General features: G+C 41.1%; 2 protein-coding genes across 2 annotated transcripts in view; both read right to left on the bottom strand.

Moving 5' to 3' along the window:
* Positions 1-505, bottom strand: part of LOC308075683 (GDNF family receptor alpha-4-like) — a gene marked incomplete at its 3' end in the record, with an annotated part of 99612 nt that extends 99107 nt beyond the window's left edge. The window contains exon 1 of the mRNA XM_080415631.1: positions 232-505. Within this exon, the coding sequence (XP_080271757.1) occupies positions 232-292 (61 nt within the window). The 5' untranslated portion in view covers positions 293-505. The remainder of the gene's footprint in view (positions 1-231) is intronic.
* Positions 506-8037: 7532 nt separating this feature from the next.
* The window catches only part of atoh8 (atonal bHLH transcription factor 8), a 151306-nt gene continuing 137996 nt past the window's right edge, over positions 8038-21347 (bottom strand). The window contains exon 5 of the transcript XR_013932198.1: positions 8038-8057. The gene's annotated coding sequence lies outside the window, so the exon portion shown is untranslated. The remainder of the gene's footprint in view (positions 8058-21347) is intronic.

Genomic DNA, 21347 nt, shown 5'->3' with positions numbered 1-21347 from the left:
TCAATTTGGGGGTCCTTGACATGAAAACGTCATGTTTCTAATACTTTGGGCAGAGGGGCTTCCAAATGGACCCTCGTACAGCCAGGTCTTGTGACTCTGAGAGTGCGCAAAAATGGAACCACTCTCAGAGTCACAGACATATATATGTCCTTGAGACATATTTGACAGTTTTGGAGGAAGAACCACAGTTCTAAAAGGTGGTCAGTCAGTGGTCCTCCTATAATGTAATACCTGACAAGAAGACAGTGAGCATCATCATCATCATCCCCGGGAGCAGCAGCATCATCATCATCTCTGCAGGGGGTCCGCGGTCTGAGGACCACTAGGACACGCTCCAACAAACACACGCTCCTCTATAGTCCCTCCGTCCGTCCGTCCGTTCACTGCGTCGCTGCTTGGCCGTCCGTCCGTCGCTCTGCCCCGGTATGAATAGGTACAGAACAGTCCCCAGTCAGTCCCCAACAACAACAACAACCGGGCAAAAAAAGAAAGAAAGTCCACCAACTTTTCCCAATCCAATCCAATAAAAAAAAATACGGGATTTAAGAAGAGAGATTCGCCTGGTTTTATGTGCGTCCGTCCGAGTGTGTGTGTGCGTCTGAGTGTGCGTCCTATCTACTACACTCCTGTCTTGTGTCTGACTGTCGCGTATCGGGCGACAGTCCGATACGCAGGCGATACGCGGGCGATACGCAGGCGATAACGCGGCGACAGTCGCGTGTGTCTATTTCTTTTTAGCGAAGGCTGCGCAATTCATTCACCACCCAGTCCTATAGAGTCACCACCACACCACTCCTCTGGGGAACTGCTTTTACAACATGGCATAAGCAGCCTCAAGCTCCTATACTGCGTGTGTGTGTGTGTGTGTGTGTGTGTGTGTGTGTGTGTGTGTGTGTGTGTGTGTGTGTGTGTGTGTGTGTGTATGTGTCCTTGAGCCGTCGTGAAAAGTCATCAAATCATCTCCCGGTTTAAGGTTCCATCATCATCAGTTTATATTAAGGTCCCGAACGGAATGGAACGTTACGACATACATGGATGCTGCTGCTGTGATGTTGACAGACTAGCGGAGGTTGAGGTTATTATATCTCTCTCTCCTCCTCTCTCCTCTCTCTCTCATCTCTCTCTCTCTCTCTCTCTCTCTCTCTCTCTCTCTCTCTCTCTCTCTCTCCTCTCTCTCTCTCTCTCCTCTCTCTCTCTCTCTCTCTCTCTCTCTCTCTCTCTCTCTCTCTCTCTCTCTCTCTCTCTCTCTCTCTCTCTCTCGCGACACTCGGTTCAATCAATGCCAGCTGGCGCTCGAGCGCAACTTTGAGTTTGCGCCGACGAGCCTATAGAAGTGACCCTGAAGCGGACAGGTCACATAATATAATAATAATAATGATAATGATAATAATGCGTTGATGTGGTCTAAAAACGAGTAGGCAGTGTTTTATTAGTTTTTAGCTGACGGTCTTTTTTTAAATTATACGCTATAAGGCGCCTCATTCACTATATATATATATATATACAGTACTATAGTGTCAGGCCTCTAATCGATGGCGCTACGGTCCAGTGCAAGTGAACGTCTATAAAGACCTGTCAATGCGTTCCCCCCGTGGTGCTTAGAAGTCATGATGATCATCATATAGGCCAATATAGCCTACTGTAGGCTATAGAAGCCTTTAGTCTTCTGTCTCTCTCTCTACTGTCTGCGCTGGGTTTGGTCTCTACAGCATTGGTTCTCAAAGTGGGGTCCGGGGGGGGGGGGGGGGGGGTCAATTAATATATAGCCTCACAATCATTTGAACCACTTTAACCATATTTTATACTTTGGGCTGTACAAAAATAGTGCGCTTATAGCGCGTCACTTTGTGCCATATATCAATTTGGGGGTCCTTGACATGAAAAAGGTTTGAGAACCACTGGTTTACAGTAGCCTACCCAATACAGCAGAACATCACCCCTTCATTTAGTCTTTCAAGAGGCCCTCATGAAGAAGAGGGCCTTCACTTTCTGGAGTCCCCGTTTTGGGCATGTCATTACAGCTTATGTAAGGGTTTCTTTAGTGACTAAAATGTTGGTACAAATTTCAGTCAATATGTTTTTTTATTTTATTTTGAAAGGCCAATATATAGCACATATACAACACATTATTTAGGGAAACAAATTATAATTCATGTTGATAACCGTATCCCTATTCTGGAGGGAACATTAGCCAAAAATAGCAGATCTACAAGATCAAAAAGCAAATAGCAAACCTTGTAGATCAGCTATTTTTAGCAAAGAAAGAGTGGAAAAAGCATTGCAACTCAGTCTGTTTCACCAATAGAGGATTTAAGTGGTTAACCTAATAACCTAATTTATTATAATAGGCTACAACCTACAACAAAGGACAAGTTAGACTAGTCTAAACTCAATGATGCAGCTGACTAAAGATTAGGCTATTGATCCTGCAGCATCCTTGCAGGACCCAACACTTCAACAACATAATCACTCAGGGTTCCATAATGATTAAATTGCATAAAGAAATTCCTCCCAGGCCACTATGTATAGAGCTCCAGGGAGGGAGGAGGGGAAATCATACAAAATACAAACCTCCATTACTCTCATAGTCTCATGCAGCTAAAAGGATGTACTATGTTATTACATACGCCATTTTTTTTATTACACACATTTTTTATTGCTCTCTCTCTCTTTCTCTCTTGCCCTCTCTCTGGTCCCCTCGCTCGCTCTCTCGCAGTGGTGGAAAGTAACTAAGTACATTTACTTAAGTACTGTACTTAAGTACAATTTTGAGGTATTTGTACTTTACTTAAGTATTTCCAATTCCCAATACTTTTACTTCTACTCCACTACATCTCAGAGGTAAATATTGTACTTTTACTCCACTACAATTATTTGAAAACTTTAGTTACTAGTTACTTTTCAGATATAAATGATTACATTATGAAACATACATTAACCACTTTAACCCTATTTTATACCTAGGCTATTTGAAAATAGCAGATCTACAAGCTCACAACGCGTTGCGATGCGATGCGTTGTGAGCTTGTAGATCTGCTATTTTCAAATATTTTAGTACTTTTACTTTTGGTACTTTAAGTACATTTTGATGCCAATACTTCTGTACTTTTACTCAAGTAAATTTTGAATTCTGGATTTTTACTTGTAACAGAGTATTGGTAGTATTGGTAGTATATTGCAGTATTGGTACTTTTACTTAAGTAAAGAATTTGAGTACTTTTTCCACCACCGCTCTCTCGCTCCATCCATATGCGGAGCATGCCTCCATTTGGTGGAGGTGAGGACACAGAAACATGCAGTGGTGAAGTAAGTAACTAAGTACATGTACTGTACTTAAAGGGTAAAACGTCTTTTGGAACATACAGTATAGGAACATGCAGTGGTGGAGTAAGTTAAGTAACTACTGTAAGTACATTTACTCGAGTACTGTACTTACTCGAGAAATGTCACTTTCAGACATGTTTGGGGTCAATTTAGCGTCTTTTAACATGCTTTTGTGAGCACCTCAGACAGTTTTTGAGTTGCCTGATTCAGTATTTAGATCATTGATATTCATTTGATCAGAGACGCCTCCTTTCTATACAACCATGATGGGTTCATTGAAAACCTTGGTTCTGGTGACTGATTGTCCTTCTAATGCGTGAGGGGGCCGTGTTTTTATTTATTTATTACTTTTTTCATTTATTTTCATTTATTGTTTTTTTTATTATCAAAGCCATTTTTGTTTTTCACTTTCCCACATTTTTTTTTAATGAAAAAGAAGTAATTGAAAAAACACGTCCCCTCACGCATTAGAAGGCCAATAGTCACCAGAACCAAGACGAGTGGGCGCAAGGGAAGGGAAAAAAAGAAGGAATGAAAAAGGCATCTATACATATTTACACATGGCAAATCCATCCAAACATTATGTAGGCTACATGAGGTTTAGAAAATAAGGTGCGTGAGCATAGCACATACATGGGCCACATGCGGCCCCCACCTTCACTTGCGGCCCACAGGTTAATATCGGAATACTGATATATTATTGCTGTTACAATTCCAAACATGCAAACATGACCCGCTTTAGTTGTCTATATTGTAGCTTAATGACTAGTATTAAAATTCTATTGTCTTTTTTTATGTCCAATGCATTTGTATTTAAGTTCATAAAGTTAACATAAGTATAACTAAATGCATTTGAAATTAAATGAAAATGTGACTTTTCAGGATTCCAATTCAAAAATAGCGAAAAGAAAATCAGGATTCCAATAAAAAAATTGGCAAAACCAGCAGATCTACAAGCTCAGAACGCGTCGCAGTTTTGAGCATGTAGATCGGCTACTTAAGCTGCTTTTGTGTGACATAGAATGGCGAAGTATACGGCATTCATTTATGAAAAAAGTTAAAATACGGCGATAAGAGTTGTCTGCCCGACAGTATATGCAACGTGGCCCTCTGGAGTGAGAGTGGAAATATAGTGGCCCTCTCCATCATCAAAGTTGCATCACTCCTGGCATAGCAGCTGGTATATTGTTCATGACATTAGTGCAAGAAGAGTATCAGTGCGTTGTACATCATACATGAGAATAAGGTGCAGAGTATCGGCAAGCAGGGCCGGATACAGGAATATTTAATTGGGGGGGCAATAGGAAATAGTGAGAAAGCATTATTTTACACCTTGGCTATACAAAAATAGCAGATATACAAGCTCATAGCGCGGCACCGAGTGCCGCGCTACGAGCTTGTAGATCTGCTATTTTTGAAATGTTTTGAAAATATATGCAAATCCTTGAATATATATTGTTTTAAAGCAAACAAATTCAAATCTTTGGGGGGCAGTCAGGGCATTTGGGGGGGCATTGCCCCCCCTTGCCTATGCCTAGATCCGGCCCTGTCGGCAAGTGTCAAGTTCAACCATATAATCCACAAAATAAAAGGTTGCTTTACTGGTCAAATCCACAGGTAGGTCCGCATGAGGAAAGCAAAAGTCCAAGGCCAGCCTGCATGATGGCATGCGGCGGTCATGCCTTGGCCACAGAGTATTTCTACATTGTGGTATTTTGCTGTTTTTACTCGAGTACTTCCACAAAACGGTTGCAGTGGGAGCCCACTTCAACCCCCGGGGCTGCAGTGTGGGGGCCGCACTGGAGTGGATGATTGTGTAAATGGAGGACGAGTTAGAGTAGGGGCTGGAGAGCAGACGTTTATGGCTGGCTGGCCGTAAATAACCATCTCAAGGAGAGACACTCATATTCGTCGTTGTCGGGCAGAAACCGTGTATGTCCATCATTTCAAAGTATGTATTTTTCTTTTTTTTTATGGTAAATTAAAAGGTAGGGTAAGTGATTTTATTTGGTAAAAATAAGCGTTAAATAGCTCTATATTCTATATTAGTGGTTCTCAACCAGTGGTCCGGGGACCACCAGTGGTCCTTGAGGGGGTTCCAGGGGGTCCCCAGCAAAAGATATTATTTTCACCCTTTTATCCATATTGTATAAGTTGGCTATTCAAAAATAGCAGATATACAAGCTCACAGCGCGTCACTTCGTGCCACGCTGTGAGCTTGTATATCTGCTATTTTTGTAAAATTTGTGTTTGAAGAATTTTGTTTTTTTTTGTTTTTTTACACAAATTTTATTTTCTGGGGGTTCTTGGCACAAACCATTTTCAGATGGGGGTCCACGGCCAAATGTATATCAATTTAGGGGTCCTTGGCATGAAAAAGGTTGAAAACCACTGTTCTATGATAGTACTCATCGTTATAAAGTGTTAGTTCAGTAACTGGATCGAGTCTCCATCTCTCTTGGGATACCAATTCTATCCAATCAGGATAGAGAACACAGACAGGGTACAGATTTAAACAAGTGAAATTGGAAGTGATGACACAAAGAAATGAGCAGACAAGACTGGAACTGGAACACTGTAAAAAATAATGAAGCTGATAAATTGGGTACTCTCTCCTGATTGGCTGAAACGTTGCAACCCACCTGAAAATGTATTTTCTGTTTGTTGACGAGCTGGAGAGACAGAAAGACTGTTTGTTGACGAGCTGGAGAGACAGAAAGACTGTTTGTTGACGAGCTGGAGAGACAGAAAGACTGTTTGTTGACGAGCTGGAGAGACAGAAAGACTGTTTGTTGACGAGCTGGAGAGACAGAAAGACTGTTTGTTCCTGAACAAACACTCTATGTCTACAGCAATGATTACTATCAGAATATGGAACTTTAACCTTTTAGAATACAACTTTTAGTTTTAACCAAAAAGATCACTTACCCTACCTTTAATGCCCAACTTTGTCATACTATAGTGTCACAGAAAAATAGCCGATGTTGGAGATCTATGCTTTATAAATATTGAACCAATGGCAAGTATTAACCAGAGCTTGTGACTAAATAATAACTACATTGGAACACAGGTTGCTGAAAAGTAACAGTTTTGGACATATGGGGTTTCCACCCGACAGCGATTATGCAAGCACACTTTCTCGCACGCACGCACGCACGCACGCACGCACGCACGCACGCACACACACACACAGGGAGGTCGGGGGTGATGGGGTGCACCATCATGTTAGTTAAAAACGGCTCACATGCAATCCGACTAATTGGCCGTCAGTGGGGGCCATGCAGTTTATGGTTAAGCAGCATCTGCATAATGGCCCCTAATGCCTGCGTGTAAGACTGTGTGTCAGACGGTGTGTCAGGCTGGGTGCTCACACACAGTGTGTGTGTGTGTGTGTGTGTGTGTGTGTGTGTGTGTGTGTGTGTGTGTGTGTGTGTGTGTGTGTGTGTGTGTGTGTGTGTGTGTGTGTGTGTGTGTGTGTGTGTGTGTGTGTGTGTGTGTGTGTGTGTGTGTGTAACAACACCCTCGCTGCTTTATTAGGCCCTCACAATCAGCAGCATCATCATACATTGTGCACTTATATATCCAATCTATTTACATGCATTCTGCTCTCTCTCCTCACTAAAGCCACTTGATGCAGTCTATACCACTCAGCCCTCCGGTTTAGAACTGCAGAGATGGGTTTCTTACCCATCACTGTAGGCCTTACGAAAAGGTCGGTTGGCCATCATTGGCTATGAGACGAGAACGGCACTGCACTGTGTATATCTACAAAGCCTTACTCGAGAAATTACCTAATTATCTTAACAGCTTATTGGAACCCAAAGTTGGCCATCACCACACCCGTTCTCAGGATTACTTTGTTTTAGAAATTCCCTCGTTCGCTAGGTCTGAACTCACTATGCCCCTCACATGTGGAACTGTCTACAATCCGTTTTAAAACGGGAGAACTTGATCTCACTTGATCGCTTTAAACGAGTTCTAACTGTACCTATACAGTGTACATTCTGAAATGTTTATTATCCTGTAATGTATTTGCGTTTAAATTGTATGCTTTGTACACTGTAATCAGGGCGTCATTGGAAAAGAGAGCTGGCTCTCAATTGTCCTTCCTGAATAAATAGAGGTGAAAGAAAGAAAAAGAAGCGGCTGTTCGGCCCGCGGGGGTATGGCAAGTGGGCCTCGAAATAATTGGCAAAACACTACGATTTGAATGATAATATAACAGTAATCTTAAAAAGTGATACCAATAAATAAGAACATATAGTTAGCTCCATTGATCCAAGGTGGAACACAATCGATTGATTAGACCGTTAAAATTAACATGCTCTGAAAATGCACGCGGCTCACCCATATGACCACTTAACTAGTGGTCAGGCAATGCAAGCCCATGACGGCGTGTCGCGGGTTCGAATCCTGATCCTGACGACCTTTGCTTCGTGTCACTCCCCATCTCTCGCCCCATTTCCTGTCAGCCTACTCTCATATAAAATAAAGACATAAAAGCCCCCCAAAAAAAAATCTTATTTTTTAAGACCTGAGGCGATTTTTTTTTTTTTATCCTAACAGTTTTTTGAAAAAAAAAAAAAAACACTATTTTTCAAAAATAGCAGATCTCCAAGCTCATAGCGCGGCACTCGGTGCCGCGCTATGAGCTTGTATATCTGCTATTTTTGAATAGCCAAAGAAATCTAAAGTGACACAGATGCGTTCCAGGTCTCAATGGGTTAATGATGCTCTGCCCTGAATAATAATAATAATAATAATAAAACAAATTATATATAGGCTACCGTACATGGTTCAAGGTGGTCTCTATTGTTATGTCTTGTGTATAGGTACAGTAAAGATGTATTTTTGTCATGGTCCACAGAGAATTGTATAGCAGCCGACCAAAGTAAAAGTAATTTAACCACTTGAACCACAGCATGCGTATTCTGGAGGGAACATTAGCCAAAAAAAATTGCAGAGCTACTGTGAGCTTGTAGATCTGCTATTTGTGGCAAAGAAATTTGGTGTGGGGGGGGGGGGGGGGGGGTGGGGGTCCCAGTTGCAACTCAGAACACATCGTACAGTATTATACACAACAAAAGATTTTTTCAGGATTCAAATAAAAAAAATGGCATACTGTAAGTAGCCGATCTACAAGCTCAAATAGCGTCGCTTCGCTCCGCGTTTTGAGCTTGTAGATCTGCTTCTTTTGATGCTCTTGTGTGACACTGTAGTAGGCTATGATCCAAGCAGGTCTTTAATTCACGGAAAAACACAAAAAAGTTAGAATATGGAGATAAGAGGTTTCTGCCCGACACCGATGATAATGTTTTTGTTGATGTTTTTCTATAGCACTGCCCCCCCACCCCCACCCACACGCACCCCGATTAGCCACAAATTGAAAAGGGTAATCAGCGAAGGCCATCTTATTGACGACACCCTCGCTGCCACCGCGACAACATTACAACATTGTTCCATCAGCCTAATTACATGCATCTGTGATGAACCCCCCCCCCCCCCTCCCCCCAAAGGCCTAGGAACAAGCCCGCGGCCTGTCGGACAAACGCGCCGTTTAGCTAATCAGACCCTCCTCCTTATCCCTCCCCAGGGAGGAGGTGGACATATGGCCAAGCAGGACAACACTAAGGGCCATTTGCATTTATGTGTCAGGGGCATTTAGCTCGTACATACAAGCGACATATTATATACGATGACAGGCGAGCGTATTGCGCCGGCTTCTGTTCTGGGCAGTGGTGGGAAAAGCACTCAAATGTTTTACTCAAGTAAAAGTATCAATACTACTGTAATGTAGAAGTACTCTGTCTGTGTACTCTGTCTGTATTTTCAAATAGCCTAGGTATAAAATAGGGCTAAAGTGGTTAATGTATGTTTAATAATGTAATAATTTGTATCTGCAAAGTAACTAGTAACTAAAGTCTTCAAATAATTGTAGTGGAGTAAAAGTACAATATTTGCCTCTGAGATGTAGTGGAGTAGAAGTAAAAGTATTGGAAATTGGAAATACTCAAGTACAAATACCTCAAAATGGTACTTAAGTATAGACAATCGGAAATCCCTCAAGATTGTACTTAAGTACATTACTTGAGTAAATCTACTTTAGTTACTTTACACCACTGGTTCTGGGATATAAGCCTGCAGTCTCTCAAGCCAGCAGCCAGACAATTAACTCAAGAAGAAAGAATCATGACTTAATGAGTTTGTATCGCTGATACATCTGGAAAGGCTGCGTTGCAACAAACAAGGCAATTTAACATCTGGGGTCCTGTCACGGGTCATCTTGACTCTGCTGTATGACTGCTCTGTATGGTTGTTAACGTGTCCAACTTTTGAATTGTGTCTGGTACTTACAACTAATCTAACCTGACTCTGTCAAATGGAAGAAGCTTGCGACACACATTTTGTTTCACAGCCTACTTCCATCTGAGACTCCTGAAGCAGAATCGATGACAGACGGCATTTTTTCAAGCTACTTGGCAGGTGATTGGATGATCCCGCCCCTAGCAGCCGCTGATTGGTTCTAACACGCAGCGGACCGGGCAGCTTTACTCCCTGAAGGATCCCAGACCTCCTTCCTGAAATCAAATGCAAATGAGATTTCCGGAGGGAGGGGGGTTTACCAGGCTACAACTAATCATCATGATAGGCTAATTAATTAATTAATTCATGTTGAAGCATGTTTATTATGCATTATAGTCTGGTGTTTGTTTGTTTTCGTGTTATGTCTTATGTCTATTGTTGATGTTCTTGTCTGTTATATTTATGTGCAGTGGTGGACAAAGGACTCAAGTCAAAGTAAGGACACTCCTGGTCAAATATGACTTGACTAAGTGAAAGTTGCTCAGTGTATAGGCCTACTAGAGTTGTGCTATTACGGCAGACCTATAGGTCAAACCTAACCATGTTAAGCCTTATACATCCTTATTTGACAAATAGCGGAAAAAGATCGGCTATTTTGGCGTAGCGGTCCAGGCACCTAGGCCGAGTATAGCCTGACGGCGTATCGCGGGTTCGAGTTCGAGTTTAAGTGGTACCGGATATGCAGCTCGGCAAAGGTGAATTGATCCCAGTATATGACGGAGGACAATTTCACGATAAATTAAAATCTCGGCGATACGATTATTGTGAGCGTTTTTTTATCACGACAAACGATAATAACGATTATCGTCCCATCCCTACTCTATATCTTCATCCACACTAAGATGTTTTCATTTGAAAAGACATTTGCACAAACAGACATTTCCAAACACTGTTTCCAGCACGTTAGCATTCGTTGTTTCGGACTAAACACAACAACAACATATCACATGTCACTACAAGACAAGCCACAACGTGCACGATTAATTTACGGGTGGCGTAGGCTACTTTTCATTACTCACAACACATTTGCCTCCTCGGAGCATAATTAATTGCGCCCAGCACAAACTGACCACATTACGGGGACACCCTTTCGTTCCCTTTAGCGCGTGCACCGCCGAGCGAAACCGAAGCACCCCGAGCCAACACGACGCGGCCGCCATTGAAATCTCTCCAGCTCCACAACAACAACAGACGCGAGCCCTTCGCTTCAACCCCCGCTCTTGCTTACCTTTTTGTTTGCTCATGTCTCTATCCCACCAAACTCACGCTAATATGTCCTTCATTTTCGTGGCATGCACATCCCAAAAATACATTATTCGTTACCCGCGGCAGCGTCTACGGGCCTCTAATAGTCACCCCAACCGACTCGCCAGTCAGTCAGGTTGGAGAAAAACAAGCGCCAGAAACAAGCAAGCAGGTTCATGAAAAAACAAACGCCACAGGGAGCAAGACGGTGGATCTATATGGGGTCTGAAGGGGTCCGCGATGTTTCGCGTGGCTCCCAGGGGTTCCGCGGACCCCCAGGGGGGCCCCCATGTATTCTTTTTTTTAATTAGTTAATACATAGAGAGAGAGGGACACGGAGGGACCAACAAGCACAAAGCCCCGCGCAGCGGATAGGGGGAAGGGGCGCGCAGCGCCCCGACCCTCTAGTTTTACTACATTTGCACAAACATACAGTAGACATTTCCAAACACTGTTTCCAGCATTGCATTGTAGTGACGGCATACCTTTTGAAAGTAATGACTCACTCAAGAGTCTCAGACACATGAGTTCGCTTCCTGATTGGATCTTATCAGTCATGACATGGCTTTCCCTGATTTCCTGAGAGTCACAGTCAGTGCTCATTCAATCCTTCCTCTTGTGTTCTTACAAGATCACATAGGAATTCCAGTACAAGAAGACAATATGACATTAACATAATATAATTTACGTTGAAAATCTTTCGCTTAGTTGTTCACATGTCCAATATAGGGATTGCAGGTTGAAAGTGCTTCACATGTGAGGGAGAAGATATGGAGAAGGCAAGACATACAGTATGACACTGAAAAGTGGGCAAATACTAAGGTTGACTCAGGCACATTAAAAGACTTCTTCCATCTTCCAACAGATCTGAAGTCTTGATGTTTTATTTTCAGTACATAAAACAAACAAACATGCAATCCGTTTCAAGAGCAGACAGAATGACCAAAACGGAGAACAAGACAATCAATACAAAACATACACGGAAAACAAACCTTAAATCTCAAGCCGCAGTAAGTCCATGCACTCTAAACTATGGCTCTTTGCAGAACAGAAGATTGCAATCTGGCCTGGCTGTCACTGTCGATGACGTCTAATCTGAACCCTGAGAGCTACAGCCTTCCTGCTGTATTCAGGCCCCTCCTACTGAGAGTGAGAGATGCCCATTAACAGAGCAATTATCTGGCACAAATCATTCACCTGCATCTTTTTAAATGTTTGCTAAAATGTATTAAACATAAGTTGTGCTCAGACACCTTAGAGCAGTGGTTCTCAAACTCTTTCATGTCAAGGACCCCCAAATTGACGTTTATTAGCCCACGGACCCCCATTAGAAAAGATATGCCAGGGACCCCCATAAGAGAAGATCTTTTACGGCTCTAGCGGTGATTCACAACCATTCCAATTTCAAGGACCCCCAGTTTGACATGCATTCGGCCACGGACCCCCATTTAATGGCATTTCTGTCTCTGGGACCCCAATTTATATCGTAAAATCTGTGTTAATTCAACTCAGAGTGTACAGAGTGTACTCTGTACTCAGAGTGTACAAATGGAACCAAACGGACCCGTTAGGGTCCGTTTGGTTCCATTTGTACACTCTCTGAGTTACAGAGCCATAAGGGTCCATTTGGTGCCTAACTATCCATCATTTAGCTGGGGACCCCCTGGATCTCCCTCAAGGGAGCTTAGAGCAGTACGTGGTTCTCGTCCTTTTCTGGATCAGGGCCCACTTGAGCTAGCCTCGCGTGGCCAGACAATATCACACGACACGACACACTGCGTGGATATTAGTCTGGTCCCTATCAACGATAGATTTTTTTCCAAGGGGCCGTTACAAAAAGATCCAAACGGACTCTGTTGGTTAGACCTAAAACCAATCAGAGCAGTGCTTCCTGCTACGTCACACACAAGCGCCGGTGCTGAAATAGTAAACAGCGAAAGCTAGCTCCACTCGTATCTAGTCTGGTAACCAGATGAAACTATTATTAACACATCTTTCTTTCCAACAAAAGCTTTAAGGGCAATTGTTTGTTCGTCTTTTAGAAAAGAAATATTTTCTAACGTGTTTACTACCGATGCTGTGGAGGCGTCCATCTTTGTTGTGAAAAACTGAAAATGAGTCTCCTGCATTGCACGTCATTGCTCCAAATAAGGTGATAAGCCCACCCACATTTGGATACTGGGCCCTGATTGGTCCCTCACGACTTCGGAGGGAGAGAAATTAAATCTCTATTGAGGGGGGCCAGACCTAATCTGCCGAGGGCTAAAGTGCAATGCAATTTTGCAAAGGCAGATTCGTCTGGAACCAGGCTACACTTGAGCATCTCAAAATGGTTCACGGCCCACCCATCTGTCCACTTAACACGGCCGTATGTTTTCAGAGGATATTTATTTTAACGATCAATTAATCGATTGTGTTCCGGCTTGTATCATTTTTTTTTTTTAAGGTTTTTAACAAAGAAAACTACAATAACATTTTGTTTAACATAAATGATGTTATGTTAATGTTATATATGATCAATAACATCTTTGTGTTTTGCCAATTATTCAGACTCATTCCCTGACATGTGTAAGATTCGCTGCCTGGTGCCTCGGTGGCCTTTTGAGTTTTTATAGTTGTTGACAAATAGCCACTACACTGCTGTATATATTTTCTCTTTTTTTTTGTTGGGGGGGGGGGACTCAGTTCCATCACAAAGGTCAGTCTTGTCTGCTGATGAGACATTTTGGAAAGAGACATGCCCTCCTCACAAGAAGCAGTGACCCCTGACAAAAAAAAAACCCTCCTGTTTCAAATTCTCATTCTACTACTCTGCCTCCAAAATATGGTATGCCCTGACACCCTCCATTTTCCCATTAAGACCTGAAGCCGATTCTACAAATGTCTTCTAAATCCCAACAGTATTCTGAAAAAAACGTATGTTTCTATATCAGTGGTGATCAAACTTTTTCATGTCAAGGACCCCCAAAATTATACGTATTTGGCCGCCGACCCCCATCTCAAAATATGTTGTTCCAGGGACCCCCCCAGAAGCAAAGATTTGAGTTACAAATGTTTGCTTGAAAAAATATATGTTCAAAGATTTGCACATATTTTCACGATTTTTCAAAAATAGCAGATCTACAAGCTCATAGCGCGGCACTCGGTGCGGCGCTATGAGCTTGTATATCTGCTATTTTTGAATAGCCAAAGTGTAAAATAATGCTTTTTAGCTCAAATCAAAAAGTGACACAGATGCGTTCCAGTTCTTAAAGGATGTAAACCACTGGTTTCTTTCAAAAATGGCCTGAAAAAAACACCCATCAAGAGACCACAAGGGGAGGTAAACGTTAATTCCCATCAAAAGGAGGAGTCATTCACTGCCGTCGGTTTTTCCCTTTTCTCCTTTGTACATGTAGCGTTTGTATTTTCTGATAACATGTATTATTGTGTTATTTTTTTAATGCTATGTTGATGAATTGAATACACCGGACCACAAACGTTACCTGCGGTATATGTGTCTGCAAACCAACCAACGATACGTCGGTCGCATGCATCCCCCCAAGCGAGGTGTTAGCCGAGTGAGGTGCCGCACCGAAGCAGTGTGAAGCCCACTGCTGCCGTTCCAGTTGCAAACCGTACACAGAATGGTACATACAGGGTTTCCTAGGGTTCCTACACATTTTCCATTTAACCCATTAAGACCTGAGGCGATTCTCAAAAAAAAATCTAAATCCAATTTTTTTTTTTAAATAAAAAAAAATCAAGATTTTTCAAAAATAGCAGATCTACAAGTTCATAGCGCGGCACTCGGTGCCGTGCTATGAGCTTGTATATCTGTTATTTTTGAATAGCCAAAGAAATCTAAAGTGACACAGGTCTTAATGGGTTAAAAATTCCACACTTTTCCAGGCTCAAATTTCCAGAATTCTCTGTCGATTCTTCAGACCATATTTGACACACAAGTATTGATAGCTAGTAGCTACATATAGATGCTCATTATGTAAATACATTGTTTTAAAATCCAACTGTACTGTATGTTACATTCTGACTATGTACTGTATAGCCTACTATTATGTTGCCAAATAATTGCAAGATTGTAGCTATAGGTACAATAGGCTCATACAAATCAATTAAGCACTGCTTTATAAATTAGTACTTCGTTGTATGGCTATTTTTGAGAAGAAATGAGGAATTCTTTGAAAATTGTTGAAAATGTTTGCCTATAATGACATGCCCAAAATAGGGACGCCACATTGAAAGTGGTTAACACTAAACCCAGGTAATGCTAAAACAGAGCAATGTGAGATTTTATCATGTACATTTTAAGTAACTGTATACCTTCAACCCCTACAGTAACAGAACGGATGTTCATGTACAAATCACCAGTAACCTAGAAAGGAGAACTAAAGTCTATGGACTTTTCTTTATTGGCTGTTAGATTAGGTCAATCATACTTCTAAGCACAGTTTAATAAATTACAATAAATAAAGTCACAAGTTTTACGAGTTTCCACTGTCAAACATTGTTGCCCAAAGAGAGCACAAACCGGTGCAGTGCTACATGCTACATGCACTTATTATTGTCCCATGACCTATTGAATACAAATATACAAATATACAAATATACAAAGTATATTTGTACAAATATACAAATATACATTATTGTCCCCTTCATATTTTTGGTCTCTTTTATAAATAAGAACCAAAAATGTATTGGGGAAAAAGCTCTGCGGAGCCAGAGCTTTTTGGGTCCATAGATTTATTTGATCAATTTTGACATTTGTGTATCTATGACAGCCATGGACACTTCCCCAAATAGTATGGAGTTCCAGGTTCAAGGTCCGTACATCTCCATGCATTTGTACATTTATGGAGATGTACGGGCCATAAACATGGAACTCCAAACACTATTTGGCTGTCATGTCAGAATCGATCAAATAAATACAGTATAATGACAGTCTTGATCCAAGGCCAGGTTTCCATATTCAGAAAAGATAGCCTGTTTACTTTTCATATAATTATTGTGGCTGCATGAATATTCAAAAAAGTTTTGAATTTTTTTTATTTATAAATATGCAATTATTCTGCAACATCAGGAAAAACACAGCTTGTAAGATCAATTTATTTTGAGAAATTCTAAATGTTACATTTTAGAAACAGGGGCTATAGTCTGGAAGCATACATGTTTTCCCATACTCTTTTCTTTTTTCCATACTTATCCAGACCTGGAAATTACTCAAATAAAATTCCATACTTTTCCTTTTCCATAATCGCCATACCCTGTGGGTCCCAAAATGATTTTTGGGAGGGTCCGCAGATGATTTGCTTAATGTGCAGCATTGTTTTCTCACACAACACAGTAAACAAACTAACATACAGTATAAGTGTAATGAAAATAAGACTGTTACTGCGTCAAAACTATACTATAACATTTCGTCAAATATTACCTAAGAAAGAGGCACTAATTGTGAAAATAGCCGATCTACATGCTATCTGCTATTTTCACAATATTTATCTGTGGAATGAGTCAAACTAAAGTTAATGCCTCAACTACTACAATTCCAAGTGCTTGTTAGGGTGGGGGGGGGTCCCCAGTTCAAACATGATTATTTTGGGGGGTCGCGGCCTGAAAAGTCTGAGAACGGCTGTTCGAGGGAAGCCCAAGCCAAATTTCCCTAATGGACAATAAAGTTGACCTTACTGTACCTCTGCCTGGTGACCTGGTGTCTCAGGTGGGTGTCTGCTTTTCTACAGCTGGGTATGGTGGCGTATGGGTGGGCTAGAGCAGTGTATATCAACCTTTTTTGTGCCAAGGCACACCTGGCATAGCCAAAAGATCCCAGGGCACACCTAGATATACGGTATATATATATATATAATTATATGTATATATATATACACACACACACACTAGGGGTTGTTTCATGAAACAATACGATACGATATTGGGCACACAACTTCGATACGATACGCACTTTTTTATTATGAAATCATTTGGGGGAGAAAAAAAGCAAATGCAAACAAATATTTCTGTTTTTGCATTATTCAGACATGCAAACTTGTAGCTTTTCAGCTTCCACTAGCCGTTTGGAATCCAAATAGGGCAATAGTGACACCTGACCCGAAAAAAAACAGCATGTTGTCACCCTTTTCACCTCGGGGCTGTTTGCACGCCTGATTATTATTATTGTTTTTTTTTTGTTTTTTTAATGATATTTTTTCAAACCTTCTTCAAACGGCGCGGCACACCTCAGCAGTAGCCCTGGCCCAAAATTGGGACGTTTGCCAGGGTTGATATACACTGGGCTAGAGCACAGCAGAGACAGCCAAGGCACTGAAGACATGATTTTGTTGGTTTCTGGTCACAAGTACTGTAGCTCAGGGGTCTTCAACGTTTTTCAGGCCAAGGACCCCTTAACTGAGAGAGAGAGAGAAGGACCCCCACTACATATTGTATAACATTGTGTTGCAGATTAAGCTTTTCATAGACTTCACAGACTTGTTTGACAGCACTGACTATTTAGTGTTGTGTAAATCTTTTTTTTGTTTGTTTGTCTTTTGCACATCATCTTTTCTATTAATATGTTGGATTCATGTTAATGTGTATTTTCAGACATTTAACCACTTTTTTCGCCCAACTACTTTTCGCCCCAACTACTACTTACACTAAGAATGGGGGCGAGTGTGTTTTGGGGCGAGCATTCCGGTTACGAATAGCATAATGCAATTTAGTGACACCAGCACAAAATCCAGACATCAAAGAGGAAAGTCTGTACTTACAGCGAGGCAAGAAAAAGACAACTCAGCCTATCTATTGAGTTTCAAACATAGCCTACAGTTATTTGAGAGTTGATTCGGTGATAAGTTGATAAGTCAACAATATTATATATGCTCTACGGGCCCCCCTTAAAAATAGACTCTGAATGAGTTATCTCCTCAGTGAATTTAATAAAGAGTTGAAATTAATTTCACTAAGAAGTGTTGTGGTCTGTTGTGTAGAGCAGTGGTTCTCAACCAGTGGTCCGGGGACCACCAGTGGTCCTTGAAGTTGAGGGGGTTCCAGGTGGTCCCCAGCCAAATGATGGAGAGTTGGTAACCAAATGGACCCTTATAGATCTTTAACTCATGAGAGCGTAAAATATCTGCATTACTTAATTAAGGAATTGTTATTTTGATCAACGTTTGCCTGTCATCTCTCCTCCTTATACAGTATACGGGATGGAATTGTGGACAAAATCTCATCTAACGACAACAAAATATTCTAAGTCTGAGCGGCAAAATCTCATCAAACGGTGGTCCGTGGCTCAAATGCTGCATAAATAATGGAACTTGATATGAAAAGGGGTGAAAAAAAGATACATTTTTTTCTCAGGTTGTAATCACTGCTACATCCCATGTAGGCCTTAGCAACCCTTACTGACTCCCTACCCTCCTTCAAAACCACCATAAAAGAGCACCGGTCAGCAATTTGCAACTGGACCTACTAGACAGGTCTTCTAGCTTGCCAAAAGGAATTACCCCCGTACTGTTTTTCTGTAAGTATACTTTTACTGCTCTAGTATTGATGATGTCTTGTATAGTATTGTATGCCTTTATATGTCTTGATGAATTGAATACATGGGACCACAATGGAAACAAGCCCTCAGGGCTTTTTTTGCGTTATCATTTTTAGCATTATTGTATAACTGTACCTCTGTACTTTTTGCAAACTCTTAATAATTAATAATACAATGGCCCTGGTAAAACCTCTGCTTCAGAAGCCCAATCTGGACAGCACTGATTTACACAACTATAGACCCATATCCAACCTCCCCTTCCTCAGTAAACACCTTGAGAAGACGTTTTTTAATCAACGTCTTAAACAATAACTGAAAACTATATTTCATTTGGTAAAGAAAGTGTAAACAATGTGATTTATTTATTTAATTTATTCATCATTATTATTATAATAATAGTGCAAGGGTACATGTGTATGAATGTGTGTGATAGTGTATGTATTGTATGTTACAAAAAAACCAAAACAATAACAGCATTCTAGACAAATTTCAATCTGGTTTCCGATCCCAGCATAGTACTGAGACAGCACTATTAAAAGTAGTCAGTGACCTCAGATCAGCAAGTGATAAAAAAATTAAGTGTCTATCCTCATGCTTTTAGATTTGAGTGCTGCATTCGACACTATTGATCACTGTAATTTAATTGACAGACTTGAGAAATAGGTAGGTCTTTCTTAGGTAGAGTCCTAAACTGGTTCTGATCATATCTAGTTGAACGACAGTCCTCTGTCTCCCTAGGTCATCTTGCATCAGAGCCAGTTGAGACAGAGTATGGGATTCCCCAAGGAAGCATTCTAGGACCCATCCCCTTCTCATTATATACGTTGCCACTTGGTCACATCATTAGACGCCATAATGTCAACTACCACTGCTACTCAGATGATACCCAGCTGCACATATCCGTCTCACCACACGACCCCAATGCCCTGAGTGATCTCACTTCTTTCCTTAATGACATCTTTGGATGTGTAAAAACCTTTTAAAAACTTAACAAGGGAAAAACTTAAGATTCTCCTCACTGGCCCCAAATCAGAGAGAGACTAATTACAGTCAATGCTTGGATCCCTGGCTAGACAGGTCAAAACAGAGGTCACAGACCTGGGTGTGATCTTAGACTCTGGCCTAGGTTTTAATTCCCATTTTAACACGGTCACAAGAACAGCCTTTCTTCATCTAAGAAACATGGCTAACGATCTGATCTGGTACTACCCAAATATAGAACTAACATGGGAAGATTCTCATTCTACTACTCTGCCACCAAAATGTGGAATGCCCTGACACCATTCATTATGATTAAAGGATGTGAAACACTGGTTTCTTTTTAAACCATTAAAGGAGAATTCCGGACAAATTAAGTGTTATCTGTGATGTCTCGTTACTCACCTACAGACGTAAAAAGTGGCGTTCTTTTTTTCCATAGATTACCCTGTCGTCATTTTTTAAACCCCCTCCGTTGTCATAATGGGAGCGCGTGGGTTAGGGAAATTCGTCTATTATATGTCTATATATATATTCGTCTATTATATGGCGAACGATTTAACACTGGTTGCTTGTTTCCAGAACCTGGCAACACGAGTTGCCAGGTTCTGGAAAGAAACAAGCATCCAGTGTTAAATCGTTCGCCATTAACGGTAGCCTCGCAGGAGGTTTCAGCGCATGTTTGACTATCATGAGACTCTACAATGAATAGTAGGAGAGAAAAAAATAACTTTGCATCGGTTATAATAGACGAATTTCCCTAACCCACGCGCTCCCATTATGACAACGGAGGGGGTTTAAAAAATGACGACAGGGGAATCTATGGAAAAAAAGAACGCCACTTTTTACGTCGGTAGGTGAGTAACGAGACATCACAGATAACACTTAATTTGTCCGGAATTCTCCTTTAAGACCTGGAACTGTGTCATTTGTAGATTTGAGCTAAAAAAACATTATTTTACACTTTGGGCTATTCAAAAATAGCAGATATACAAGCTCATAGCGCGGCACCGAGTGCCGCGCTATGAGCTTGTAGATCTGCTATTTTTGAAAAATCGTGAAAATGTGTGCAAATCTTTGAATATATATATTTCTAAAGCGACAATTTTTAACTCAAATCTTTGCTTCTGGGGGGTCCCTGGAACAAAATATTTTGATGGGGGTCCGCGGCCAAATACATTACATACATTTTGGGGGTCCTTGACATGAAAAAGATTGAGCACCACTGATATAGAAACATACATTTTTCAGAATACTGTTGAGATTTAGGAGACTTCAGGTCTTAATGGGTTAAACTGGGCTGAAAAAAGATCTTCTGTCAGGAGACCACAAGGGAAGGTAGATGTAAATGCACTCATTCATTCATTCACTGCCGGCACTTTTCCTTTTTCTCATTTGTACATTTGTTTGTTATTTGTTGATGACATATATTATCGTGTAATTTTTTTTTAATGCTATGTTGATGAATTTAATACATAGGACAGACACCACAATGGAAACAAGTCTCCAGGTCTTTTTTTGTGTCATCCTTTTAGCCCTAATAGACTGACTGCACCTCGTGCCGTTTACAGTTCTGTTTAAAAAAGTATTCAAATCAATCAAAATGTGACTCTTTGTAAATGACTCATTTTCCGCAGACTAAATGACCGATATGTGACTCTTGTTTTTGAGTCCCTTATCTCTCTTATCTACTGTGTTCTTATCTGTTTCATTTGTTTTTTTATATGAATGCCATGGCGACTGACTTATCATTGTGGCATCAAATAAAGGTCTGTCTGTCTGTCTGTCTGTCTGTCTGTCTGTCTGTCTGTCTGTCTGTCTGTCATTTACAGCATCTGGTTCTTAATGTGGGGTTCGGGGTCCCCCAGGGGTCCTCGCGGGGGGGGGTGTTACAGGGGGT

Source organism: Gymnoscopelus braueri (genome assembly GCF_963280865.1).
Source record: "Gymnoscopelus braueri genome assembly, chromosome: 20".
NCBI lineage: Eukaryota > Metazoa > Chordata > Actinopteri > Myctophiformes > Myctophidae > Gymnoscopelus > Gymnoscopelus braueri.
Note: the sequence above shows the minus strand (reverse complement) of the source record. Positions and strands in the feature narration are given on the sequence as shown.